This window comes from Balaenoptera ricei, chromosome 16 (genome assembly GCF_028023285.1).
Source record: "Balaenoptera ricei isolate mBalRic1 chromosome 16, mBalRic1.hap2, whole genome shotgun sequence".
Taxonomy (NCBI): Eukaryota; Metazoa; Chordata; class Mammalia; order Artiodactyla; family Balaenopteridae; genus Balaenoptera; species Balaenoptera ricei.
In genome coordinates this window covers 39,172,578-39,199,227 of record NC_082654.1, presented here as the reverse complement: position 1 = coordinate 39,199,227, position 26,650 = coordinate 39,172,578, and the positions used below count along the sequence as shown (strand labels likewise).

General features: G+C 35.7%; 1 protein-coding gene across 7 annotated transcripts in view; it reads left to right on the top strand.

The window, feature by feature from the left end:
- PAPSS2 (3'-phosphoadenosine 5'-phosphosulfate synthase 2) overlaps window positions 1-26,650 on the top strand; it is a 203,454-nt gene that overhangs the window by 21,322 nt on the left and 155,482 nt on the right. The window contains exon 5 of one of the 7 annotated variants that reach the window (XM_059901015.1): window positions 21,756-23,808. The exons of 5 other annotated variants lie outside the window; for them this stretch is intronic. In XM_059901015.1, the coding sequence (XP_059756998.1) occupies window positions 21,756-22,149 (394 nt within the window). In that variant the 3' untranslated portion in view covers window positions 22,150-23,808. Of the gene's footprint in view, window positions 1-21,755; window positions 23,809-26,650 lie in introns of those variants that run through there. One more of the 7 variants, XM_059901021.1, reaches the window with a different exon arrangement.

Here is a 26,650-nt window from a genome sequence, read left to right as displayed (position 1 = left end):
CCTACGTGCTGCAACTACTGAAGCTCACACACCTAGAGCCCATGCTCTGCAACAAGAGAAGCCACCACAATGAGAAGCCTGTGCACCGCAACAAAGAGTAGTCCCCACTTGCTGCAACTAGAGAAAGCCTGCACGTAGCAATGAAGACCCAACACAGCCAAAAATAAATTAATTAATTAACTTAAAATAAAAAGAATTTACTAATTCAGAAAAATGGCACCTTTCCTTAAAGTTTTTTCAAGATGACCCCAAAATGCTTATGACATGTAAGAATGAAATCAGACAGGTAAGAATGAAATCAGAACATTCTCTAACACTGTATACAAAAATAACTCAAAATGGATTAAAGACCTAAATGTAAGACCAGGTACTATAAAACTCCTAGAGGACAACATAGGCAGAACACTCTATGACATAAATTGTAGCAATAATTTTTTTTGATCCATCTCCTAAAACAAAGGAAATAAAAGCAGACATAAACAAATGGAACCTAATTAAACTTAAAAACTTTTGCACAGCAAAGGAAACCATCAACAAAACGAAAAGACAGTCTACTAAATGGGAGTAAATATTTGCAAATGATATGACTGACAAGGGGTTAATATCTAAAATATATAAACAGTTCATGCAATCCAATATCAGAAAAACAGGCAAACAAATCAGAAAACAGGCAGAAGACCTGAATAGACATTTTTCCAAAGAAGACATACAGATGGCTAAAGGCATATGAAAAGATGCTCAACATCACTAATTATTAGAGAAATGCAAATCAAAACAACAATGGACATCACCTCACACTGGTCAGAATGGCTAACATCAAAAAGTCTGCAAATAACAAATGTTGGTGAGGATGTGGAGAAAAGGGAACTCTTGTGCACTGTTGGTGGGAGCGTAATTTGGTGCAACCACTATGGAAAACAGTATGGAGGTTCCTTAAAAAACTAAAAATAGAACTACCATATGACCCAGCAATTCCACTTCTGGGTATATATCTGGAAAAAGTGAAAACACTAATTCAGAAAGATACATGCCCCAAAATGATCATAGCAGCAGTATTTACAGTAGCCAAGATATGGAAGCAACCCAAGTGTCCATCAACATACAAATGGATAAAGAAGATGCAGTGTATATGAGTAAATACAATGGAATATTACTCAGCCATAAAAAAGAACGAAAGTTTGCCATTTGCAACATGGATGGACCTGGAGGGTATTATGTTTAGTGAAATAAGTCAGACAGAGAAGGGCAAATACTGTATGATATCACTTATATTTAGTCTAAAAAATAAACAAATGTATATAGCAAAACAAAGTCTCACAGATACAGAAAACAAACTGGTTGTTACCAGTGAGGAGAGGGAAGGTAGGACAGGGCACAATAAGGGTATGGGCTTAAGACATATAAACTACTGGGCTTTTCTGGTGGCACAGTGGTTAAGAATCCGCCTGCCACTGCAGGGGACGTGGGTTCGATCCCTGGTCCGGGAAAATCCCACGTGCCGTGGAGCAACTAAGCCTGTGAGCCACAACTATGGAGCCTGTGCTCTAGAGCCCACGAGCCATAACTACTTAGGCTGCGTGCCACAACTACTGAAGCCCGCACGCCTAGAGCCCGTGCTCTGCAACAAGAGAAGCCACTGCAATGAGAAGCCTGCGCACCGCAACGAAGAGTAGCCCCCGCTCACCGCAACTAGAGAAAGCCCACACACAGCAATGAAGACCCAAAGCAGCCCAAAATAAATAAATTAAAAGAAAAAAGACATATAAACTACTATATATAAAATAGATAAGCAAATAAGATATATATTGTACAGCACAGGGAATTATAGCCATTATTTTGTAATAACTTTTAATGGAGTATAATCTGTGAAAATAATGAATCACTATGCTATACACCTGAAATTAACATAATATTGTAAATCAACTATACTTCAATTAATCGACATGGACAGATAAATGGATAAAGAAGATGTGGTATATATACACAATAGAATATTACTCAGCTATAAAAAAGAATGAAATAATGCCATTTGCAGCAACATGGATGGACCTAGAGATCATCATATTAAGTGAAGTAAGCCAGACAGAGAAAGACAAATGTGATATCGCTTATATGTGGAATCTTAAAAAAAAATGATACAAATGAACTTACATACAAAACAGAAATAGACCCACAGACATAGAAATCAAACTATGGTTACCAAAGGGGAAAGGAGTGGGGAATAAGTTAGGAGTCTGGGATTAACATATACACATTACTATACATAAAATAGATAACCTACTGTATAGCACAGGGAACTATACTCAGTATTTTGTAATAACCTATAAGGGAAAAGAATCTGAAAAAGATTATGACTGAATCACTTTGCTGTATACCTGAAACTAACACAACATTGTAAATCAACTACACAGTGCTTCAGTTTCAAAAAATTTTTAAAAAAACCAACAAAACTCATGCCCATGAGCAGTCACTCCTCATTTACCCCAGCCCTCTCAGCACTAGGCAAGCACTAATCTACTTTCTGTCTCTGGATTTGCCTTTTCTGGACATTTCATATAAATAGAATCGTATAATATGTGGTTCTTTGTGACTGGCTTCTTTGACTTAGCATAGTGTTTTCAAGGTTCATCCATGTTGTAGCATGTGTCAGTATTTCATTCTTTTTTTATGGCTGAATAATGTTTCATTGTATGAATATACCATATTTTGTTTATCTATTCATTAGTTGATGGACATTAGGGATATATTCACTTTTGGATTGTTGTGAGTAATGCTACTGTGAACATTTGTATTCATATTTTTGTGGGGACTTATTTTTATTTTGCTTGGTATATACCTAGGAATGCAATTTCTAGGGGGTCAGCAATTTTGACTATCAGGGATTGCTAAAGAATATTAAAACTGTAGATGTGTATACAGTCCCTGACATGCAGTGGTTCCTGGATGTGATCTGAAGATGAAGCATTCCAAGTTGAGGTTCGTCCATTTATAGTAATCTAGATTACCTGCTAGGAAGTTTTATTTGTTTTGTTTTTATCTTAACAGTTTTAGTTTATTTTCTTATAATTTGCTTATCTTACCCACAAGTGAGGTACAGAGGGAAAAAAATGCAACGAACCGAGTACTCCGTTATGTTAGGTAATAGCTGATTGTGTTTTTAAATACTTAGAAGCTAATGAGACTAATTTTCATGGGTGGCTTGTTGAATGAGATGCAGTAATATAGAGGCAATGTGATGTAGTGGGCAGATGCTTGGATTTGGTTTGAGTCCTGGTTCTGCTTTATTGATGCTGCAGATTCCCCACTTCTGAAAAGGGGAATATCTCTCCTGACTCGCAGGGTTGTTGTGATAATCAAATGAGGTAGTGTCTATTAAAGCACTTAGTATAATGCAGTATACAAAGATGGTATTATTATCATATACGAGAGTTCTCTGGTCAAAACATGTCCTTAATGTCTTTGTTGGACATTCACACACCTCCCCTCCCTCTGCTGCTGTGATTATTCAAATATTGGAAACAGATATTTTGTAGTACTTAGTCTTTTCAAATTTTCATGGTCTTGAGCTCATTTCTTAAACTAATTCCCTTTTCATCAGCAAGATGGAGAAAATTTTTACTCGTTTTGGAGGACTACTCCTAAATTTTTATTCCTTTTGGAGGGCTACTCCTTTATTTGTGAATTGAAAAGAAGATTGATTCAACAATATTTTAAACGTCTACTGTGATACGTGTCAGGCAGTGTCTTAGGAGCTGGATATAGTGATGAGTAAGACAAAGTCATTGCACTTGTGACTCTTACAATTGACAGAAGATAGAAATGTATATAAAAGCCATGGGCCATGGTATAACTATTCATGTAAGATTGTAAAACAGTATAAAAAGTTAAAGGAAGGAGAGTTTGACCTTGTAAGTCAGGAAATGATTTTGGCCTCTGCCTCCTTTTCTAACTGAGGAAGGAGAGTTAGCACTGATTGTGAAGAAACTGGCAGGTACTTTTCAGGGACTGGTTTTCTCTATACTAAAAGACTGATTAGGGTTTTTTAAAAAATATGCATTTAGCTGAATCAAGATGAAATCTTCTTAAATAAGTAGAGGGAAGAAAGTGAGTTTAGAGACTTCTGTCAGATTTTTTTCCAAAAAACAGAGTGACACTATCCAATTCTATGAGCAGTGCCAAAATTAAGGGTACTTCTCAAGAAAACCAGTATACGCTCAGCAAAGAGAGAATAATAGGTTACAAAAAACAAAAAGCTAATAGACTTATTTAGAGCAGTTTTAGGTTCACAACGCAAATGAGTAGCAATTAAAGAGTTCCCTCACACTACCCCCTCTCATACATACACAGCCTCCCCGCTGCTAATATCACACACCAGTGTGGTATAATGATAACATAAATATAATAAATATTTTAACAGAATATTTTTTCTTTGTATTTTTTATGATCTGTCATAACAATTTTATGATCTGTCATAACAATTTTATGATCTGTCATAACAATCTATCAAAACAATTAACCTTTTTTCTTCATGACTTTTAAAGTTCTTTTTTGTATTTGTATTGAGTTTATACCAAGTGTGTTTATATATGTATATGTATACATAGATACAAAAGCAATATCTTGTCATTAATATTATCTGAGGAAATGTCTTTCACTTAATTCTAGAGTTCCCAGGCTACTTTTTGCTATCTCCATCCCTCCTCCACCCCACTTTGAGATGATACTGTGTACACAGGTTGTTCTCTTTTTTTTGTTATCTTTTTATATTAACATTAAATCAAAGATATTCTTCAATGTTTCTGAATATTTTCAACATAATTTTAATAGCATGATTTTACTTCACAGAAAAATTGGAGATTGCAAATGATGTTAATTGACAAGTGTCAACATTTTAGTTAAATATAACCAGTCCTCCAAATCCATAGTCCTTGGCTCGTATTAGGATCTTGACTTTATTTTCCTTCTTAAACCATCACTACAGTGATGGGATTAAAGTTAAAACCAGTAATTTGACTATTTAAGCAAATTTAAACAGCTATTGCTGTTTAAGCAGCTGTGATGAGAAAAGCAGATTGAATTTACTGAAAAAATGAGATATATCTGGATTTTATTCTACTTTCCCATTCCCCATTATCTCTGTTAGTATATTTTTATTTTTATTTTTTAACTGGGGGGATTCAGTAAGTCACTTCCTTACTTTTTCAAAGTAAGGTTTATATTCTGGACTATGTATTAATTACCTCATGAGATCTTCCATTTTGTCAGGGATACTCTCAGATACCAGAAGTAATTGCTGTAAATATATGTTATGGTCATTAAATAACTCTCATTAGCCTTTTATCTACCTTTTCATTGACTCTCAAATCTTTGACGTTTTCGTATTTCACAGTTGAATAAGAGTATGGCTTTTTAAGGTTGTGTAGTTCCACATTTTAACATAAGATGGCAGCATTGAAATAAAAGTATAGTGGCACCAAGAGATTACTTAGCCCATTGTAACCAATGAGCTTTGTCTTTTAAAGTTCTTAGGAATGTATGCAGATTCTAAATTCTCAGAATATGTTCTTGCTTGTCTTTTTGCTAACTTTCCGAAGTCAATGTTCCATGGAGTTTAACTAGGTACCAGGATAGTGTTAGTTGTTGAAAGATACTGGCTAAATATGGTAAAAGCCAGCATAGCCTGGCTATGCTTTGAACGCAGATTCAAGTGTCCATTGGTCTTCTGGAAAGACATGTTTTGACTCTCAGTAGACTGTAGATCTGTGATGTCTAGAACTTTATTTCCCTGCTCTGTCCTCAGTGTCTAGAACAAGCCTGCCATGCAGTTGGTGCTCAGTATGTAATGAAGGAATATCCACAGTCCCTGTTACCCTCCCAGGATCCAAGCCGCAAACCGATGCATCATTCTTGACTCTATCTCCCTCACCTTCTACATCTACTCACCATATTGTGGAGTTTTTTTTTTTTTTTTTCTTCCAGGTTTATATAAAGTCCTTTGACTTTTCTTCATCCCCACTGCTACCGTCTCAATTCAGGCTAATATCTTCTCTCTCTTAGATTTTAGCAACTGCCTCCTAAGTGAGTGCTTCCCTGATTTTAGTTTTACTTCTACTTCAATACAGCTTGTTATGCAGGCAATAGAGGGTATATACGAAGTTGAATACATTTAAATTATTGTCTCAAGGAACTCATATCCTAGTTTGGAGGATATCTATATAACAGCACTAAAACAGGTAAAAAGAAATGCTGAAGGAGAATTGATTTGAACTGTTGGGGTTTGGTAAAGGCTTTATGGGAGGAGGAGTTTTTGAGGTTGGTCATTGAAGATTTCTTTCACAGACCTCAGCATTATCAACTCTTAATACTTGTTTTGATTTTTTAAAACTTTATTGAAGTATAACTGTTGTGAAATAAACAACACATATTTGAAGCATACAATTTGATGAGTTTTTACATATTTATACACCCATGAAACGATCACCATAATCAAGATAACGAACTATCCATCGCATACAAAAAATTTCTTTGTGACTCTTTCTAATGTACTTCCCACCCCTCATTCCCAGGCAGACCACTGATCTGCTTTCTGTCACTATAGATTAACTTGTGTTTTCCAGAATTTTATATAATGGAACCATATAGTATGTATATGCACATTTTTTTTGGTTTGGCTTCTTTCCCTCAGCATAATGGTTATAAGATTTATGTTGTGGGTATCAGTCATTCATTCCTTTTTATTTAGCATTTTACTTAGTATTCCATTATATGGATACTACACAATTTGTTTATCCATTCTCTTTATGATGGACATTTGGGTGTTTACAGTTTGAGGCTATTACAAATAAAGCTGCTGTGAACATTTGTGGTCTTCGTATGAACATATGCTTTCATTTCTTTCGGGTAATTAATACCTAGAGATGGAATAGCTGAGTCATATTTAGGTGTATGTTTAACTTTTTGAGAAACAGCCAAACTCTCCCCTCCAGTGTGTGAGTTGCAGTTGTTCTACCTCCTGGCCAACACTTGGTATGGTAGGTATTTTTAATTTTAGCCGTTCTCATGGGTGTGTTGGAGCAGCTCATTGTGGTTTTAGTTTGCATTTCCCTAAAAACTAGTGTTGGAGGACAGAGGTAATGAAAAGTGCCCACCAAACTGATAAGGCATCTTGAAACCAAAACAAAAGGTGGGCAGCTCCATATAATCAATGGATCAGTTTGTTATAGTGTAACTTACGCACACGGTGGGATCAGGATCAGGCAGACAGTGATCTGGAAGCATTCACAAGTGTACTCTGCACCGCCGAGGGGGCATCGGGACTGTTTCATAGTTAACCTAGGGTATGGGGGCAGGAACTTGGACATAGGACGTGCATTCCCAAGTCAGGATTCACGAATGGGTAACTAGTCTCCTGGGCTCTGGGAATACGTCAGTGAAGGTTTTTATTGTTTGGGGACTAACAGAGCATTGAGGCCACCTGGTCCTGATGATTATTAAACAATATCTATTAACTACAAAGCCCTTGATGACAGAGTAGTGATTCACTGCTACACAGTACAGTCCTGGGCAGGGTCAGTGGAAGGAGAAACTCTAAGGGCTCAAGATGGTATCAGTTATGCTAACAGCCATACAACTAGTGATATTGAGCATCTTTTTGTGTGCTTATTTACCATCCATATGTTTACTGTGGTGAAGTGTCTGTTCACATCTTTTGCCATTTTTTAACTGGGTTGTTTATCATTTTTACTGTTGTTGTTAGAGTTCTTTAAGTATATTCTAGATACAAATTCTTTCTCAGATTTATGCTTTACAAATATATTCTCTTAGTCTGTGGTTTACCTCTTTTGTGTTTATAATAATGTTTTTTATGGGCTAATTTTGCCCCACTATTGAGGCAATTCCTCCTGAGCATCTATTTGGTACCGTGTATATTTTGAGGTTTTCCTAGTCTGGTTTGTGTGAACACGAACTATTCCTGGCCTTGTGTTAGTTTTGGGGATTTTTTTTCGCCTCCTTCTTCTTAGCACTTTTTGTCTGGGTTTGGATAGTTTTCTCACAGACATGAGCTGATCAGTACTAGCTGAAAACTTGAGGGGAGTCCCTATAGATCTCTCTTCTCTGGTACTCTAGCCTGTGAATTCTAGCCAGCTGGGCCTCCCTAATTTTCAGTTCTATCTCATCTGCTCAGGAAGACTGCCGTGCTCTGTTTGGGTTCCCCTGCCCTGTGCTGCAGCCTGGAAACTCTAGGCAGTTAAGATGGGACAGCTGTTGGGATTCACCTCATTTGCCTTGCCTCGCTCTTATTCTCACTATTGTCAAACGTCTAAAAATTGCTGTTTCATATATTTTGTTTGGCTGTATAGTAGTTTAAGGCAGGAAGGTAAATCCAGTCCCTGTTACTCCATCTTGGCTGGAAGCAAAAGTTATTTCTATGTATTTTTGCTTGAGAAAAAACTTTATGCTTGAGTCACTTCATTCTATATTTGTGTTAAACTGTCAAACCTGATGCTTCTCCATATGCCTCATTGGAGCTGATGCTTCAATCAGATGTAAAAAGACTTAAAAAAAATTTTTTTTTCCTCATAATTTTCTTCCCAAAGCATCTCATATCTCTGGCAGTTCATGTTGCTTATTTGTGCACTTACATAAGTATGGGAATTTTATGAGTTGTCTAAAGCTGTATTTGATATTCCTGGATCATGTTTAAAAATACACTTTGTGTAACATTAGTTGAGTGTGAAACATGAATTAAGAGCTTAGAAAAATCTAAGCTGAGTACATTTAGGGAAAAACATGCAATTATTAGTTGTTTTTCTAGTTGAGCTTTTTTGGGGGTGTTTACTTACTTTGAACACATGCATAGTCATCAAACCTCATTTAACAACATAATTTTAGACTTCAAATTAAATTTGCTTTTTAATGGAAGATTTGATAAAATCTCCTTACCAAGTTATATAAGTAAAAAGAGGACTGTAATTTAGAGAACTGCATTCTTATCTTGCTAGATAACATTAGGTAATTCACTTGTCTTTTCCTTATTTCTAAAATGAGCAAATCTTGACCAGATCTCAACCCTAAAATATTAGAATTCCAACTGTGTATTTCTGCATATACTTCATATAGGTTATTTCTTTTCTTATATTTGTATTAGTAGTTTACATTTTCTAGGGTTTTTAAAATCTTTTAAAGCTAAAATGAACCTCTGTAAAGTGGTTTTGTCACTTTTTGGAAAATGTGACATTTCAACTTTAATGCATTTTTATCAGAGGGAGAGGGCAGAGTTAAAGGTTTATGCCATGGCTTTTTATTCCTTGTTTTTTGGGAGACTATTTTGCTACAAGTTCTAAGGAATATCATTACAAGTCAGGGATATAGTTAATATGAGAAGTGTGACTAATAGAAGTCTACGTTTGTTGAAGGATTAGAGTATGCAGCCAGAATATAGAGAACAGGAACAGCATGATTTAAGAAAAATAGGAATGTTCAAAGCAAATTATAGAATATCTGAATTTTTCTTAATTTGTTGTTAAGTGGTTAAAGGTAAAAACCTAGTTCTTTATGTCATGGCATCCTGAACCTCACAACTCTGTTTATTGAATGGCCATATGATACAAAGAAAGCTATTTACATGGGACCATAGGTAGAATGGAATGTAGCAGTCTTCATGCGCTCAGCAATTTTCTGACAAAACTATGTGCAGTGGCCTTATATTAGGAACTGAGTAAACTGAGAAGTGATTTTTTGTTCACATTCTTTCCCTTTTTGTCCTCCCATACATTATGTTCTCTTGTTCTCTCTGGTCTTTCTAACCCCCCAGCCCCCAGGCCGACACACACACACACACACACACACACACACTTCTGTACTCTCTCATTCAGACATATGCACACACGCTCTTACCCATTGGCTGTTGCCAGTATTTTGGGCTTAATCATAAACCAACTTTGCTTTGAAGAAGCTTGGGAATAAAACCCAGAAAAATTCCCATGCCATCCTCGGAACTTGGGTATATTTAAGGAAAAGCTGGGGATTTGGTTCTTTCAAACAGCAGTTGTGCCTGTACTAAGTGAAGTAAATCAGTTCCTAGTAGATGACTTAGAACACTCCTAAGATGTACTCTCCATTATGAGACAAAGCAAAGAGTGTTGTATTCCTGAGATGGAACCCACTACCTTCACAAGAATTACTGATTTACTTTACAGAAACCTGGCACATACCTTTAATGGCTTCTGATGAAAGCTGGACCATAAATAAATACTTTTGTATATTTGTTTTGACATCTTTAGAGTTACAAAAACAACCCCAAATTTAAAAATCACTGCTATATGTGCACACACTGAAACTCCACAACTCTTTAGCCTCCACTAATTGAAGGTATCCAAGTCCCCATTTTTGGGTGTTTGGAAGTAATTTAAAATAGAAACGCAGTATGTTTTTACATTTAACGTGTGCTGCTTAACTTTGTCAAAGAAAATTGAAATGTGAGTAAGTCTTATTCATAACAGGGCAAACAGGTATAAGCATGAGCAGCTATTTAAGAGGGACAATATATATTAACTCTTTGGAAGGAAAATGTGCTTTTTTGGTCACATATATTCCCATGTAGTAGTTTTTTTGTTGTTGCTTAATTAATAAACTTTATTTCCTAGAACAGTTTTAGGTTTACAGCAAAATTGAGCAGCAAGTACAGAGTTTTCTCATAAACTCCCTACCACGCGCCCCCCAACCTCCCTTACTATTGACATCTCACACCACAGTGGTACATTTGTTATAATTGATGACCCTACATTAACACATCATTATCACCAAAGTCCATAATTTCCATTAGGGTTCACTCTTGGTGTTGTACGTCATCTGAGTTTGGACAAATGTATAATGACACGTATCTGCCATTGTAGTATTGTGCGGAATAGTTTCACTGCCCTAAAAATCCTCCGTGCTTTGCCTGTTTATCCCTCCCTTCCCACCAACCCCTGGCAACCACTGATCTTTTTACTACCTTCATAGTTTTGCCTTTTCCAGAATGTCATATAGTTGGAATCATAAAATATGGAGCCTTTTCAGATTAGCGTCTTTTACTTAGTAATATGCATTTATGTTCCCTCCGTATCTTTTCATGCCCTGATAGTGCATTTCTTTTTAGTGCTGAATATTATTCCATTGACTGGATGTACCACAGTTAATTTACTCATTTACCTACTAAAGGACATCTTGGTTGCTTCCAAGTTTTGATAATTATGAATAAAGCTGCTATAAAGATCCATGTTCAGGTTTTTGTGTGAACATACGTTTTTAACTCATTTGCATGAATACTAAGCATTGCAGTTGCTGGATCACATGATAAGAATATGGTTTTTTTGTAAGAAACTTCCACAGTGGCTATATCATTTTGCATTCTCACCAGGAATGAATGAGAGTTCCTGTTGCCAGCACTTGGTGTTGTCAGTGTTCTGGATTTGGGCCATTCCAATAGGTGTGTAGTGGTATCTCATTGTTTTAATTTTTAATTGCCTAATGACATAAGAGCACCTTTTCATATGCTTAGTTTGCACCTGTATATCTTCTTTTGTGAGGTGTCTATTCAGATCTTTTGTCCATTTTTTAGTTGGATTGTTTTCTTATTGTTGAATCTTAAAGAGTTCTTTGTATATTTTAGATAACAGTCTTTTATCAGATGTGTCTTTTGTAAATATTTTCTCTCAGTCTGTGACTTGTCTTCTCATTCTCTTGACATTGACTTAAGTAGAGCATACGTTTTTAATTTTAAGGAAGTCCAGTTTATCAATTATTTCTTTCATGGATTGTGCCTTTGGTGTTGTATCTGAAAAGTTATTGCCATCCCCAAGGTCATCGAGGTTTTCTCTGATGTTATATCTTCTACGAGTTTTACATTTAAGTCTCTGATCCTTTTTGAGTTAATTTTTGTGAAGGGTGTTATGTCTGTGACTAGATTTTTTTTTTTTTTGCATGTGGATGTCTAGCGTTACAGCACCATTTATTGAAATGACTGTCTTTGAGCCACTGTATTGCCTTTGCTCCTTTGTCAAAGATCAGTTGACTGTATTTACAGGGGCCTATTTCTGGGCTCTCTCTTCTGTTCCATTGATTTGTCTATTCTTTCACTAATGCCGCACTGTCTTCATAACTGTAGCTTTATAGTAAGTCATGAAGTCGAGTAGTATCATTCCTCCAACTTTGTTCTTCTCCTTCAGTATTGAGTGTTGGCTATTCTGTGTCTTTTGCCTCTCCATATAAACTTTAGAATCAGTTTGTCGATATCCACAAAAATAACTTGCTGGGATTTTGATTGGAATTGTGTTGAATCCATAGATCAAGTTAGGGAAAACTGACATTTTGACAATATCGAGCCTTACTATCTGTGAGCATGGAATATCACTTCATTTATTTATTCTTTGATTTCATTCATAAAAGCTTTGTAGTTTTCCTCATGTAGATCTTGTACATATTTTGTTATTTTATACCTAAGTATTTCATTTTTAGGGTTGCTAGTGTAAATGGTAATGTGTTTTTAATTTCAAATGGAAATTTGATTATTGTTAGTATATAGAAGAGCAGTTGACTTTAGTATATTAACCTTGTATCTTGCAATCTTGGTATAATTGCTTATTGATTCCAGGAGGTTTTTTTGTTGATTCTTTGGATTATCTAGATAGATGATCATGTCATTTGCAAACAAAGACAGTTTTATTTCTTTCTTCTCAACATGTATACCTTTTCTTTTCTTTTCTTATCTCCTCTCATTAGCCAGAACTTACAGTACAATGTTGAAAAACAGTGGTGAAAGGGAACGTTCTTGCCTGTACCTTATCTTAGCAGGAAAGCTCTGAGTTCCTCAACATTAATTTTAGGTTGGTGGGGTTTTTTTTCTCTCAGCACTTAAAAATATTTCACACCACTGTCTTCTTGCTTGCATGGCTTCTGAAGAGAAGTCAGGTGTAATTCTTATCTTTGTGCCTCTATAGGTAAGGTGCTTTTTTCCTGTGGCTTCTTTCAGAAATTTTTTCATTATCTTTAATTTTCTGAAGTTTGAATATTATATGTGTAGGTATAGTTTTTTTGGAATTTATCCTGTTCAGTATTCTCTTACTTCCTAGATCTGTGGTTTGGCATCTGACATTAATTTGGGTAAATTCTCATTCATTATGGCTTTAAATATTTTATCTGTCCCTGTCTCTCTTTCTTCTCCTTCTGGTATTCGCATTACATATATGTTAATTTAAACCTTTTGTAATTGTCCCACAGTTCTTGTATATTCTGTTCTGTTTTTTTCCAGTCTTCTTTCTCTGTGCTTTTCAGCTTTGGAAGTCTCTGTTGTCATATGCTGAAGCCCAGAGATTCTTTCCTCATCTGTGTCAGGTTTACAAAGATATTCCTTGTTTCTTTACTGTGTTTTTGATCTCTAGTATTTATTTTTGATTTTTTCTTAGAAATTTCATCTCTTTAATTATTCATCTGTTCTTGCATATTGTCTGCTTTTTTTTCCATTAAAGCCCTTGACAGATTAATTATATTTTCAAAAAATTCCTGGCCTGATCATTCTAACATATCTGCCGTATCTGACTGTGGTTCTAATGCTTGTTCAGTCTCTTTAAATGATGTTTTTTGCCTTTCAGTATGCCTTGTAATTTTTTTGTTGAAAGTGGACATGATGTACTGGGTAAGAGGAACTATGGTAAATAGGCCTTTAGTAATATAGTGGTAAGGTGTGGAGGGAAGGGGAGCATTCTGTAGTCCTATGATTAGGTCTCAGGCTTTTGATGAGCCATGCCCCAAGCAGTGAACTTCACCAGTGCCTCTCAGTTTTCTTCTCCTCCATAGATGACACAGGAGAGTTAGAGGGGGCTAGAGTTGAATATTTCCATTCTCCCAGGTAGGTTAGGCTCTGATAAAACCCCCTAGCAGGTTAGACTCTGGTGAAATAGTTTCTCCTGAGGGCAGGCCTTGTTAAGAAGAACAAAAAGCTCTGGTTTATTTCAAAATGGTTCCTTTGTTCCTTCCCCTGCCAGAAGCAAGAGGGGATTCACTGAGGACCTGGCAGAGTTCACTCCCCCCTATGCCTGGTCACCTGAAATTTTTATTTTTTATTTTTTATTTTTAAAAATTAATTAATTAATTAATTTTTGGCTGCATTGGATCTTCGTTGCTGTGCTCAGGCTTTCTCTAGTTGCGGTGAGCGGGGGCTACTCTTCATAGCAGTGCACGGGCTTCTCATTGTGGTGGTTTCTCTTGTTGCAGAGCACAGGCTCTAGGTGTGTGGGCTTCAGTAGTTGTGACATGTGGGCTCAGTAGTTGTGGCTTACGAGCTCTAGAGCTCAGGCTCAGTAGCTGTGGCACATGGCTTAGTTGCTTCGCGGCATGTGAGATCTTCCCACACCAGGGCTTGAAGCCGTGTCCCCTGCATTGGCAGGCAGATTCTTAACCACTGCACCACCAGGGAACCCCCGGTCCCCTGAAGTTTTTAACTTAGACTTGTCCACACTGAGCCTCTAGCAATTTGTCAATTACAGTTTAGGTTTTCTGACCCTGGAATGGTTCCCATGGAGGTTTCTGCTCCTGTAAATTGTGATTCTCTGTATCTACCTGTCTCTGTCTCCAATTTGGGGGACAGCAGTTTGACCTGTGACCTCACTTCTCTGATGGATCTAAGAAGAATTGTTGATTTTTCAGTTTGTTCAGCTCTTGGCTGTTAGGGTGGAATTTCAATTTCTAAGCTCCTTACAGACCGGAGACTGAAATTTCTAGTTGTTTTTTTATACCCAGCATTTGATATTTTAGCAGTTGAGTTTCAAACAGTAAAGTAGAAATCAGTTTACATATTGCTTAGTCATTGTTTATAAGTGAAGAAAAGCATTCTGACATTCTTAGCTGTAAGTAGGCCCTTGATTTGAAGTATGTAGTTTAAAAGGACTGAAAAATTATCAGCTAAGTTCTTTTGAATTTTATACCTCATAATTATGAGGTAGGTGTTTTACTTCTGCTTTCTTAGGGAACCTTGAAGAAGATTACTTTATTATATTTATTCTAGTTTTAACACTTGAATCATTAAGGATTACCAGGTTGAATCAGCTAGGAAAAATAAATAGTGAAGAAAAGCAGTTATGTCTGAGGCAAGTGATTTATATTCTGAGCTATTATTTATTGGGAATACTTTTTGAGTTAATGGAAAAATTACTTTTTTTCGATTTTGTAACTTATTTAGGAGTGTGCTAAATTCTGCTTCTTACCCTTAAAATCCAACCTACACATTTAGTGAGCTCTGAATTTTTTTTTTGAAATGCAAAAATCAAGAAGAAAGATTTTTAGAATTGTATGAAACATGTTAAGTGCTTAAAGATAACTTTTAGACCACTTGAGAGTTTCAGTTTTATGTTCTTGTTGATAGCGTATTTTACAAAGTATCATAAGGCATTCTTTTCTATTTTATAAGCTCTCTCCCTGTGAGATAAAATTTCTCTAAGCCAGATTTTTAATAATATTCCTTGACATTTTTTAAAAAGATGTAAACCAAACCAATTAAGTATCTTCTTATTCTGTGCTCAATGAAGATTTGTGTACATACATTTAGGAATGATTTACACATAGTTCTTAAAGTGATCATTTGATTGTATGATATATATATATAATATATATTGCATATATATTTTTATATATATATTTGTGTTGTTTTGTAATACACTTGACCAGGGGTGATATTGCTGTCAAAAAACAAGAAATCATGCATCCTGATACAAACTTGAAGCATTGTCTGTTGCTATATTTTGTAATCAGGTGTCTTAGAAATGGGCAAAGTGATTTTAAATAGTTATGTCTGGGAAATGAGAGATAAAGAGGGGGAGATTGGTTGGCAAGGAGAAGATGTTCATATATAAAGAAAGTGTTTAGGAAATAAGAGGTAGATGACATTGGATCTGGATACAACCTCAGTACAGTGTTCCAGATAGCGAGTACTTACTAATGGGAGTTGAAAAGTATTTGGCCTAGATATTGGGTCTCTGAAACTGAAAACTGTCATTTGTTGACATATTCCCTTTCTTCATGCTACAATAAAAATGTAGTTGCATATACCCTTTATTACTCAGCAAACTGAATTCATGGTAGAGAGTATGATGCACTGAGTGCCTCAGAGTTATTGAGGGAAGATGGTCTCCATAAGCTCATAATGGACACATGGTGTCTCAAATTTTAGGAAGCCGTTAGTCGTGTAGTGTGTTCCTGAAGCAAGATTTCTTGTCTTTCTGTTTTTGTTTATCCTCTATCACATATTTATTTCAGGTTAAAAACCCGGGAAATGTAATCTTTGCCTTTTATACATTCTTGGAGAAGAATTGATGCCTTGTTTAAGAGACAGTCCATTTTCTTATTCTGTAGGATTTAACATGTGCTCTCACCAAAGGGCATGTTGCTAAAGAGTATTTTTTAAATTGCCCAATTCAAATTAGTACGCCAGGGGCCTTGTTACCAAGCACTAACAATGTGGTTTTCCTCAGCTGGTATATTGAAATGCCATGTTTCCACAGCCCACCCCCCCCCATTGATTTGATTTGAAATAGATTTTAAATTTGTACTAAGTTTTTTTGATTTGATTTGATTGATTTTAAATCAGCAATGGCTTGAAAGTAAACTTGGGTGACTAAATTTCTAACTTATTTGCTCCAGTCCAGTTATGCAAATATTTTCCTATATAAGAGGCATTGAGCTTTTTCCAAGTGAATTTTTTTGCGTGTATATTATATTCGTGAAACTCGATTTATAGTATTCCTGTATTCAAGTTCAAGCTAAAAAGTTAAATAATTTCAGATGTGCCCTTCTTTAAAAAAAAAACAATTTTGAAAAATTGAACTTAAGAATCAGGCTCAGGACGATTAATATTTTTTTGAAAGGATTTAGGTTAATCTTTTATATTATCTATTCCTATGAATTTAATGGATAGTATTTTTTCTAGTGAGTTTAATTGATGGTTCAAAGTTAACTTAGGCAAGTAAGTTAACCTCAGCGTTTTCATCTGTAAAAACGGGATGATGATATCTACATCATAGGGTAAACCAGATACTACACTTTACTAAAGCCACGACGGGCAGCATTTCTATTATGAGACTTAATAGGAATGTATTCATGATCCAGCTCAAACACCACCTCCTCAGCAAAGTCCGTCCAATTCTTCCTCAGACAGAGTGATTTTACTCTCTTTCTCTGGGTTCCCCTAACACTTAGAGAAATTCTCATCTGCAAGAACCAGGAATATGTTTTATTTGTATTTTTGTTCTTTCACCTTACCACCTTTTTTCTCCCCCTTTCTCATCTTTCCTCCCTCCTAAAAAGAGAAACTAGCATGGTACCTGGCACTTGGCAGAGAATGCTAGCATCTGTCACATCTAAACAAATGGCCAAATGGATCTTTGAAAAGTCTCTTCTTTATGTTTCAGAAAATTGGGCACATCCATTTTTGTCCAGTGCTTTTTTTGTATGAATACAAGCAACATCAGCCAACTTCTTTTTCTGAAGTAGCAACAGCATCTGCTATTTGTGTAAGACACTTTAAGGCACAAAGGTTAAAGGCAGACAAAAAATAATCGTGAGTGAAATTGTGCTCATTTCTCCTTTATATTTGGCATTATTGTAGAAATATATAACCTACAAAAAATTCTAAGCTGCTTACTATTTTCTGCAAGCACATTTGGATCTCTAAGTAAATTGATGTTTTTACTTGTTTAGATTGTTTTGGGGAAGGCTACGTTAGTCTTGACCCTCTAGTATATAGTTTTCCTTGTCCTTAGTTATCATTATTGTATCGATGCATTTAACCAGACCTTTAAACATACTGTTTTTGTATATTGCATCCTCCTGTAATGGAGACTGATCTGTAGTAAGAAGATGATACTCATGGCATTTATTTTTTAAATTGCATTTTTCCTTCCTATTGAGAATTGCTTGGAATTCTAAAATATTTTTTTTTAATTTAGGTGGATCATATGGGAGAAGACAGTCCTTTATTTTTGTTGATTTGGCTTCCTATATGAATCTAATATATACAGTTATTTGATTTCCCATAAAACTCCCAATAAGCATTTTTAAAGCACAATTTTTTCTCAACTTTCTTCTCAAAACTAGCTGATTTTAATACGTGACTGAAAGTAGGCAGTCAAAAGAGAAAATGGGATTTATTGCTTTTTATATAAACCTAAGGAACCCTAGGTTTAAACCTTAAATTTGGGTAACAACCTAGATTTAATTTCTTCTGTAGCTTGGATGTAGTTAATTGGACTTTGAACTCATCATTTGTACATAGCCTTGTTGGTCTCTTCTCTTCCCCAGCACACAATTTTGTTTCATATGTGTGTTTGTTATTTGTTTTTTATCTTTTTTTCTATTTTCTCTTTATTTGATTGACTTTTGAACCCAGGTAGGTAGGGTAAGGCTGTTTACTCCACTGTCTGTCAAACGCTTTCCCACAAAATAGCCACCAGCCACATGCGGTTATTCAGCATCTGAAAATGGGACTGGTCTGAATTCAGATTGCTGCAAATGTAAAGTACACACGGCATTTCAAAGACTTGGTAGAAAAGAATAAAATAGTTTCATTAATAATTTTTATGTTAATTACATGTTAAAAGTAGAATATTTTATATTATATATTGCCTTATATATTCTTCCCAGTTTACTGGAGTTCCCCAGTGGGGAAAAGAGGAGAGAGTTGCTGACAGTTAAGCCTTTCAGTGAGACAGTGAGGGTATTGCTGCTATCCTTCCTGAACTCTTACGTGTCCTAATAAATCTTACAAAGAGCAATAGTAAAGTATTGAGCTGAGGGTTGTTCCTGGCTTTGCACTTAACTGCCTCATGGCTAGAAGACTTAAAATACAAACCAGTATCTTTATATTACATGTTTTTCTTTAACTTCTATCACTATTAAATTCCATTATATTTACATTATGGCAGTGGCTTTGGCTTATTTATAGTCAAATATATAAAGGGGCGAGGCAAGTAACAAACGAATGAATCCATCCTATCTTAAACAACGTGAAATGATATATGTCCTGTGCAACAGGTATATGTCATCTCTGGAGGGTAAACCTTACTCCTGTTCAGCTGATTATTGCCTTGATAGGAGTTCGTGTTGCCAGATCTTTCAGGTTTTTAAGAGGAGCCACAAATCTGGATTTTTAAGAATTTGAAATCTCCCAATTTTAAAATACTGACAAATATTATAAGATGTAAAAGTATTTATGCAGTCAAACTAAATATAACTGTGGTTTGAATGGTACTGCTTTAGAACTTTGGACTTAAGGAGATATTGCTTGGAAATAAATAAAGGTTTTAGGTACTTTAGATGACCTAATTAAAGTATACCAGTTAAGAAAAGAGGCTTACAATCACCTGCTGATGAATGGTTTTTAAATTTGACACCTTTTAGAGAATATTAATCTCAAAATAATGGATAATTGAGAAATAGTATGTTTCTCTGTATTTTTTTAGTATACTTTTCTAGTATAGTTTTATTTTCTGTAGGAATGTTTTTCTGCTCCTTATTCTCTTATTTATTTTTCTGTTGCTTGTTATAATGTAAATTTAGGTTTCCTCAACATTTAGAAGAAGGCTGTATCAGGTTGCTTTTTTAACCTTACAGAGCTCCCTTTTCTGGGGGGGGGTGTGTGTGTGTACTGTTCAGGAATATGGTAGCTTGCTTCCTGGCTCTGCTCCCCTCCCCCCACTTTTATCTGGGCTTCCTTTTTCCTTTATCTCTGCGGTCCCTCTCCTGCTCAGTCTTGACCCCACTCCCAGCAGTTTCCCCTTAGTGTGGCCTCTGTCCTTCAGTGGAACCTTGGAGCAGTTGTTTGGAGGGTTCACAGGGGCTAGATTTCTGCAGCCCCAGGAGAGGCCTAGAGGTAGTCCTCCCTTGCACTCACCAAGTTGAAGTTGAAGCATTTGAGTCCCTGTTTTTTTGCTCGTCAGCGGGGGTCTGCGCTTAGCTGTTGGCGGCCAATTTCATATTCTCATTATGTGGTCCCTCCATATGTAGTTTACAACATGGCTCTTGCTGCTGTCAGGTCAGCAGGAAGATCTCTCAGGAACTTCATCCCCTTTCAGTAACCTACCCAGATTAGGCTAGGTCCACCCAGAATAATCTTCCTTTTGATTAACTCAAACTCAAATGATTAGGAAACTTATTTACATCTGCAAAATATTTTCTGCCGTATAATATGACATAATCATGCAAGTGATATCTTGATATATGTAGGTCTTTCCCAATTTAAGAGGTGTGGATTATACTGGGTATATACACCAGGGGGCTGAATTCTTGGAGGTCATTTTAGAATTCTGTCTACCATAATTTTTATTCTATTTTTAATTGCTCTAAAAGGTAACATTACCTAAAGCAAAAATAGTAATGATATGTTGTATGTTTATGGCGTATAGAAAAAATCAATCTATATTACTATTGTCATTATATATATACATATACATACATATATAATATATAGTATCAGTACATACGTATTGTACACACACACACACTAGAGTAACCTAAACCCTTCCCAATTTCAGCTGCTATCTCAGATTGGCCCACAGCACTTTCCAGTGAATACCCAATGGCTGTTTGGGATTCTCCAGTTTTCAGATCTCTTACATGCTTTATGGCTTCCCTCTGCTTCCTTCTACACTGATACTGATAATATGCAGGTCTTGAGGCTATTGATGATTCATGGAGAATACTTTTCCACATAGTTATGTTGTGAATGTTTCCCTTGGGTTTGGGATCTGCTGTCCATTTGCTCCATCTGTTTTTATGTGAGGAATTAGGAAGGTTCAGAAACTGCTGCAAATGCTGCTGTCCTCCCAGAAAATGTGAACCTAATGTGTGGGGTGGTGGCAAGAAGTCAGATGGTTAACTGTGTTTGAATAGGTTTACGAATTATATTTAAGAACAATAGTCATATTCTTTTTATAAAAGTTGAGAGAAGGCTAAACAGTCATTTGCTGCTGCTTTTAAAAGAAGCCTTTACCAGAAAAAAATCATAGAAAACTTGGAAAAAACAAAAAACAAAAATAAAGGTGACCTAGCTCATGATGTTGAAAGCTGGTTGTGTTTCTGGCAGTGTATAAAGTCCATTCCCAACCACAGACACAGTATATGAGCTAGAATAGGTTATGTCTCTACCCTTTTGTAGCTCTCTTCCACATTTTGTGCCCAAGTCGGGTCTTATAAAACATTGAGGAATTACATGCATTACCGTTCACTGTTCAGACTTGGTTTTAACCGAGAAATTTACTGAATAGTGCTTGTCCTATTCCCTAGATAAAGATAAAATAACATTTGAAATTTATTCAGATGAGCTCCAAGGAGTAATCAGTATTTACTAAGGGCCAGTCCTTCACAGGCAGGCAATGCAGTTTTGAAATACATATCAACTTCAAGTTCCTTAATCTACAAGTAAAGACTCAACTCTCTCTTTAAACTTAAAGAATAATGTGTATGCTCACTGCTGTAGATGGGTTTACAATACTACAGTGTTCCAAAATTTTGGAACATAACTTTTACTATAAAAAGTTCAGTTCTCTGCCACACAGAATTTCAGCCATATTGTTGTTATGTAGATTGTTGTTATAAAGATTACAAAAAGATGATAAAGTTGTATGCTAATTCTAAGTGTAGCTATTATGTTTAAAAGCTATTATGTTAAATTATTATGTATGTAAAAATACGTTTATATGTATTTTTTTCTCTACTTCTCTTTTAAGTTCTCAACCAATTTCCTCTCCAGTCATCCTTCAGTTTGGTCATGCAGAGACCCTTCTTCCACTCCTTTCTCTCATGGGCTACTTCAAAGACAAGGAGCCCCTAACAGCTTACAATTACAAGGAGCAAATGCATCGGAAGTTCCGAAGTGGTCACATTGTACCCTATGCCTCAAACCTAATATTTGTGCTTTACCATTGTAAAAATGCTAAGACTCCTAAGGAAGAATTCCAAGTGCAGATGTTACTGAATGAAAAGGTGTTACCATTGGCTCACTCACAAGAAACTGTTTCTTTGTATGAAGATCTGAAGAACCACTACAAGGACATCCTTCAGAGTTGTCACACCAGTGAAAAATGTGAACTACCAAAGGTGAACACATCTGATGAGCTATGAGTAACTGGCAAACATTTTTAATTCATCAGGAATCTACAGGGAGTGATCCCATGCTTGGAATAGGTGGGCAATCCCTGGCTACAGCAAGCTTTAATATTACTTGGGTATTTTTGTCTTTTCAAAGAAAAACGTTTCTTTTTGAGTCTGGACATGGATGTGTAAGAAATGATTCTTCACTGGAGCAGCTCTCTTAAGGGAAAAAAAATCTATTCAAAAAGATAACTGGCACTACAAACATTTACAGAAGTTAAATATTTATGTAAGAAATCTCACACTAAGATAGAATATGATTTCAAGATGATACTTGAAAGTTGGAGTAACAAAATATTATGTCAGTTGGACAATCCATAACTTGATTGGACTAAGTCTAGGAACTTTACCAGTTGTGCTGCAGTTCTTTCTCTTTTCCTCAGGTAGCAAAGTTCTGGTATCATCTTTCTTAATCAGAACTATTATGATTCACTGAGAGTATCGCTTTGAAAGAAAGCTAACATCTCTCTAGTTGAGAATTCGAAACAATATTAATAAACAGAGTCTGATTTAAAAGAACACCTTCACTGAAGGAAGACAAAAATATAATAAAATAAATATCTTTGTTAATAGTATTTATAAAGTATTTGAACACTGTTTCAATAATTCCTTTTAACCTCCTAGTAAGTCTTGCAAGGCCATTCTTTAATTATTATCATTCCTGTTTCACATATGTAACAGTGGAAGAACAAAGAGGACCATTAGCAACAAGACAGAAGAATAGAATCAAAGTTTCTTAAATCCATTGCTTAGCATTTTTTAAAAAAATTTTGTCATTTTTGCTTGTATTTTTATATTTTGCTATGATGTGAAATATATCTTTTGATGGTTTAGTTTCCTTTTTGTTCATTTCTGTAAAGAAAGACTTCCTACTGGTGGGCTTAGTTTCACAGATATGAACCCATTTCAAAGAAATGGTTCTGAGTTCTGTCAAATGCCAGGAAAATGTTTGCTATAATAATAAACAGAATTCCTGTGACTTTACTACCAGGTCTTTTCTGCTCTCCGTATTGATACACAATCAGTAACTGACGGTAACAGGCTAGCATTTCAAGCAGCTTTGACTAAATCAGGCAATATAAGGAAATTTTTTTCTAATAGAAGTTTCCTCAGATTTTCACTTCTTAAAGAAATATTGAAATCTATTTTATTAAAAATCTAAATAAAAAGTGATACAACTATATATTGAAAGTATAAAAGAAGATGCATAGATCATTGGTCTGTAGATCATTGATCTTCAAATGAATGATGTTCATAAAATAAGATGATTAGCTGATAAATACTACTGATGCATCAATACACTGCTGATTGTTCCTGCAAAGGTCTGGTATTAATCTTTTTCCTTTCTTAAATTTGTAAGTAGGCAGACAAGAAGAGAACAGTATAATGAGCATTCATGCCCATCATACTGTTTTATCAAAATTAACATTATATCATTCGGTTTAGATCCAAATAAGAAGAATTGAGGACTTTTGTATGCCTCCCTGGTGCTTTTGCCCTCACTCCCTGCCAGAGGTAGCCACCAACATGAAGTTCATTATTTACCACTCCATTGCATGCTTGACTCTGAAAACTTGTAGTATTGTTGTGGGAATTTAAAATTTTCTATAAATGGACTTAAACTGTGCATATCATTCTTGAATAATTGATTTCTTTTAATTGCTGTGTTTGTTTTTCAAGACTTCTTGATCCTGATCACTTGTCTTAAATTAACACCATCAGTTCATCAATACCTGTTGTGTACTTTTTATGTACAAACACTAGACTCAGTCTATGGGCATGTTGAAGTGGAATGAACCTAGTTTTTCTTTCAAGGGGGTTATCTTAAAAGACCTTAAAACAAATTTACTTGATGTCTGGAACATTAAATAATTTGATTCATAAACTTTTCATAGACTATTAAAGTTTTATAGGAATTGTTTAATTTATTATTAAATAGGACCATATAGTTATCATTGTAGTCATTGGCATGTAAAATATTTCAGGATAGAGGGTAAGTGTGGTCCATTTTCCCTAATGTTACAGAGGTTGTGACATTACTCTGGTGCTATTATTCTCACTTAGGAAATGCCTGAAACTGAAGAATCTCATGATAAAAGCAAAAGATCTTATCTAGGATAGGATATATAAAAAGTTGAACGTTGAATAATAATCTTTGGCCAACAAGAGTTCATTCATGATAGGTGACCAAATTATTCAGTCAAGCCAAAATTTAATCGCTATCGGTTCTGAGACCTTAGTCAGTTAATAAATAGCCTATGGACATTAGCCATTTTTCTGTCTAGTCTGCAACTTGATGTGTGCAGTGCATTGTACTTACTGTTTTTTATAGTCATTTTATCATTTTGAAGTTTTTGCTCTCCAACACATAATCATGCACTTGAAGCTCTTTTTGTATATAATCTTGATCTCAAAAGGAGCTTCGTGTTTTCAGGCAAAATCAACTTTTACGATATCTTTGAGTGCTTTCCTTTTATAAACTGCAGAATTGATTCATGCCCTTAAATATTTGGGAGTTACATACAACCAAACCAGAATCTGTAAGTGTCAATTTTTGGAATATATTTCTCTAAGGTGGTATTTCATATAATTCATTAATGATCCTTGGAATTTGGACTGTGTTCTGCCAAATGTAAGCTGAAAATAAATATTTGCATTACAGTATAATTTGCCTGTATCTAGCTCTTCTCCTTAACTTACCCAATCACTTAATTCTCATAGAATCACAGGCCACTGAATTCTCTCCTAACTATTCTTTTTCTCTCACTCAAGCATTTCCTTCCACTCACCTATCAGCTCAGTCTACCCTTAAGCACGTTCACATCAATCTGTTAAGCTATTTTTTAATTGGTGTGTGTGTGTGTGAGAGAGAGAGAGAGAGAGAGGAGAGAGAAAGGGAGAGAGACAGTATTTTTGAGAAAATTCCACAGCAAGAAAAAAGATGTCATATTCTTCTAGTTAAAAGATTTGTAGTTTGAGCTTCATACCTTGCAACTTGGGAGGAAGTTAACTTCCTAAACTTTATTTTATCATTACTGGAATAATACATTTTTTTAAAAATTATTTATTTATTTATTTATTTATTTATTTATTTATTTATGGCTGTGTTGGGTCTTCGTTTCTGTGCGAGGGCTTTCTCTACTTGCGGCAAGTGGGGGCCACTCCTCATCGTGGTGCGCGGGCCTCTCATTATCGCGGCCTCTCTTGTTGCGGAGCACAGGCTCCAGACGCGCAGACTCAGTAGTTGTGGCTCACGGGCCTAGTTGCTCCGCGGCATGTGGGATCTTCCCAGACCAGGGCTCGAACCCGTGTCCCCTGCATTGGCAGGCAGATTCTCAACCACTGCGCCACCAGGGAAGCCCTGGAATAATACATTTTACGATAGAAGGATTCTTAAATTTATTACTTCTAAAACCAGTCTCAGTTCAACATCTTCCATGTACTATATTCCCAGATTTTAAACCATTACTTAGACCCAAGCAGTTTATGTTTACACTTTTGTTTGTGTTACTGGGAGAACACATAATTGTTCATTAGAATGATAGCCTTCCAAATTGAATACTCTTCCTAGTTTAATAACATTTCATTAGAATATTTATTTTACATTATTTATGAAATAGCTAATATGAAAGATTAAGTTGGAATTTACTGATTCTCTCAGCATTCTTCATTAGAGTTCATTCTACCAACCTTGAGGTTCTGATTGTCTCTTGACCAAATGTTAACAATGTGGGTGCTTTTGGAAACTTTTTCAATAAATATTCTCATTCTGGAAGAAAATCCAATTTTGATGTAAAATATGTAAATATGTACTTGTGAACCATATCTATGATAGAGAGGTGGGGTCCTTGGGACAATGACTCGGCAGAAGACCAGGACATGACTAAAACACAGGCCTCTAGGGAACTGGGAAATAATTGAGATGAGATCCCAATGAGCCGAAACAAAAACCAAGTGGGAATATTCCTCTACTGAATTAGTAGGATTAACCAGCAGGTTTAAACAAAATTGTAGGGACGGAGTTGCAGCCTTAGTGTTCTGTTTACAGGATACTTAGGGAGGTGGTATTAAATGGCTCAGAACTGATATGTGAGATTTTCCTACATATCTAGTACTAAGTTATTTTCCTGAACCTTGGTTGGGGTATCAGGGGATGGGGAGGGTGGAGTCGGTCAGAAGTGCTCTTCCTTGCCCTTTCAGAGATCTCCTGATTCTGTTCCTGCCCCCATTTTCATCTGGGCCTTCTCTTTCCTGTACCCTTTTTGTCTCCTGTTTAATATGGATTTCTATTCCCAGAAGATGTTTCTCAAAGTTATGTTCCAGAAGGGAGCTTCAGCTAGTGAGTTTTGAGAGTTCATAGGGCCCCTCTGCTCAAGTCCTCTCAGAGCTTAAGGTAGTAATTCCTTGCACAACAGCAGTTAGCCCTCTGAACTTCCATTGAGTACCTATAGTGACTTGGGAGTTCCCTCAT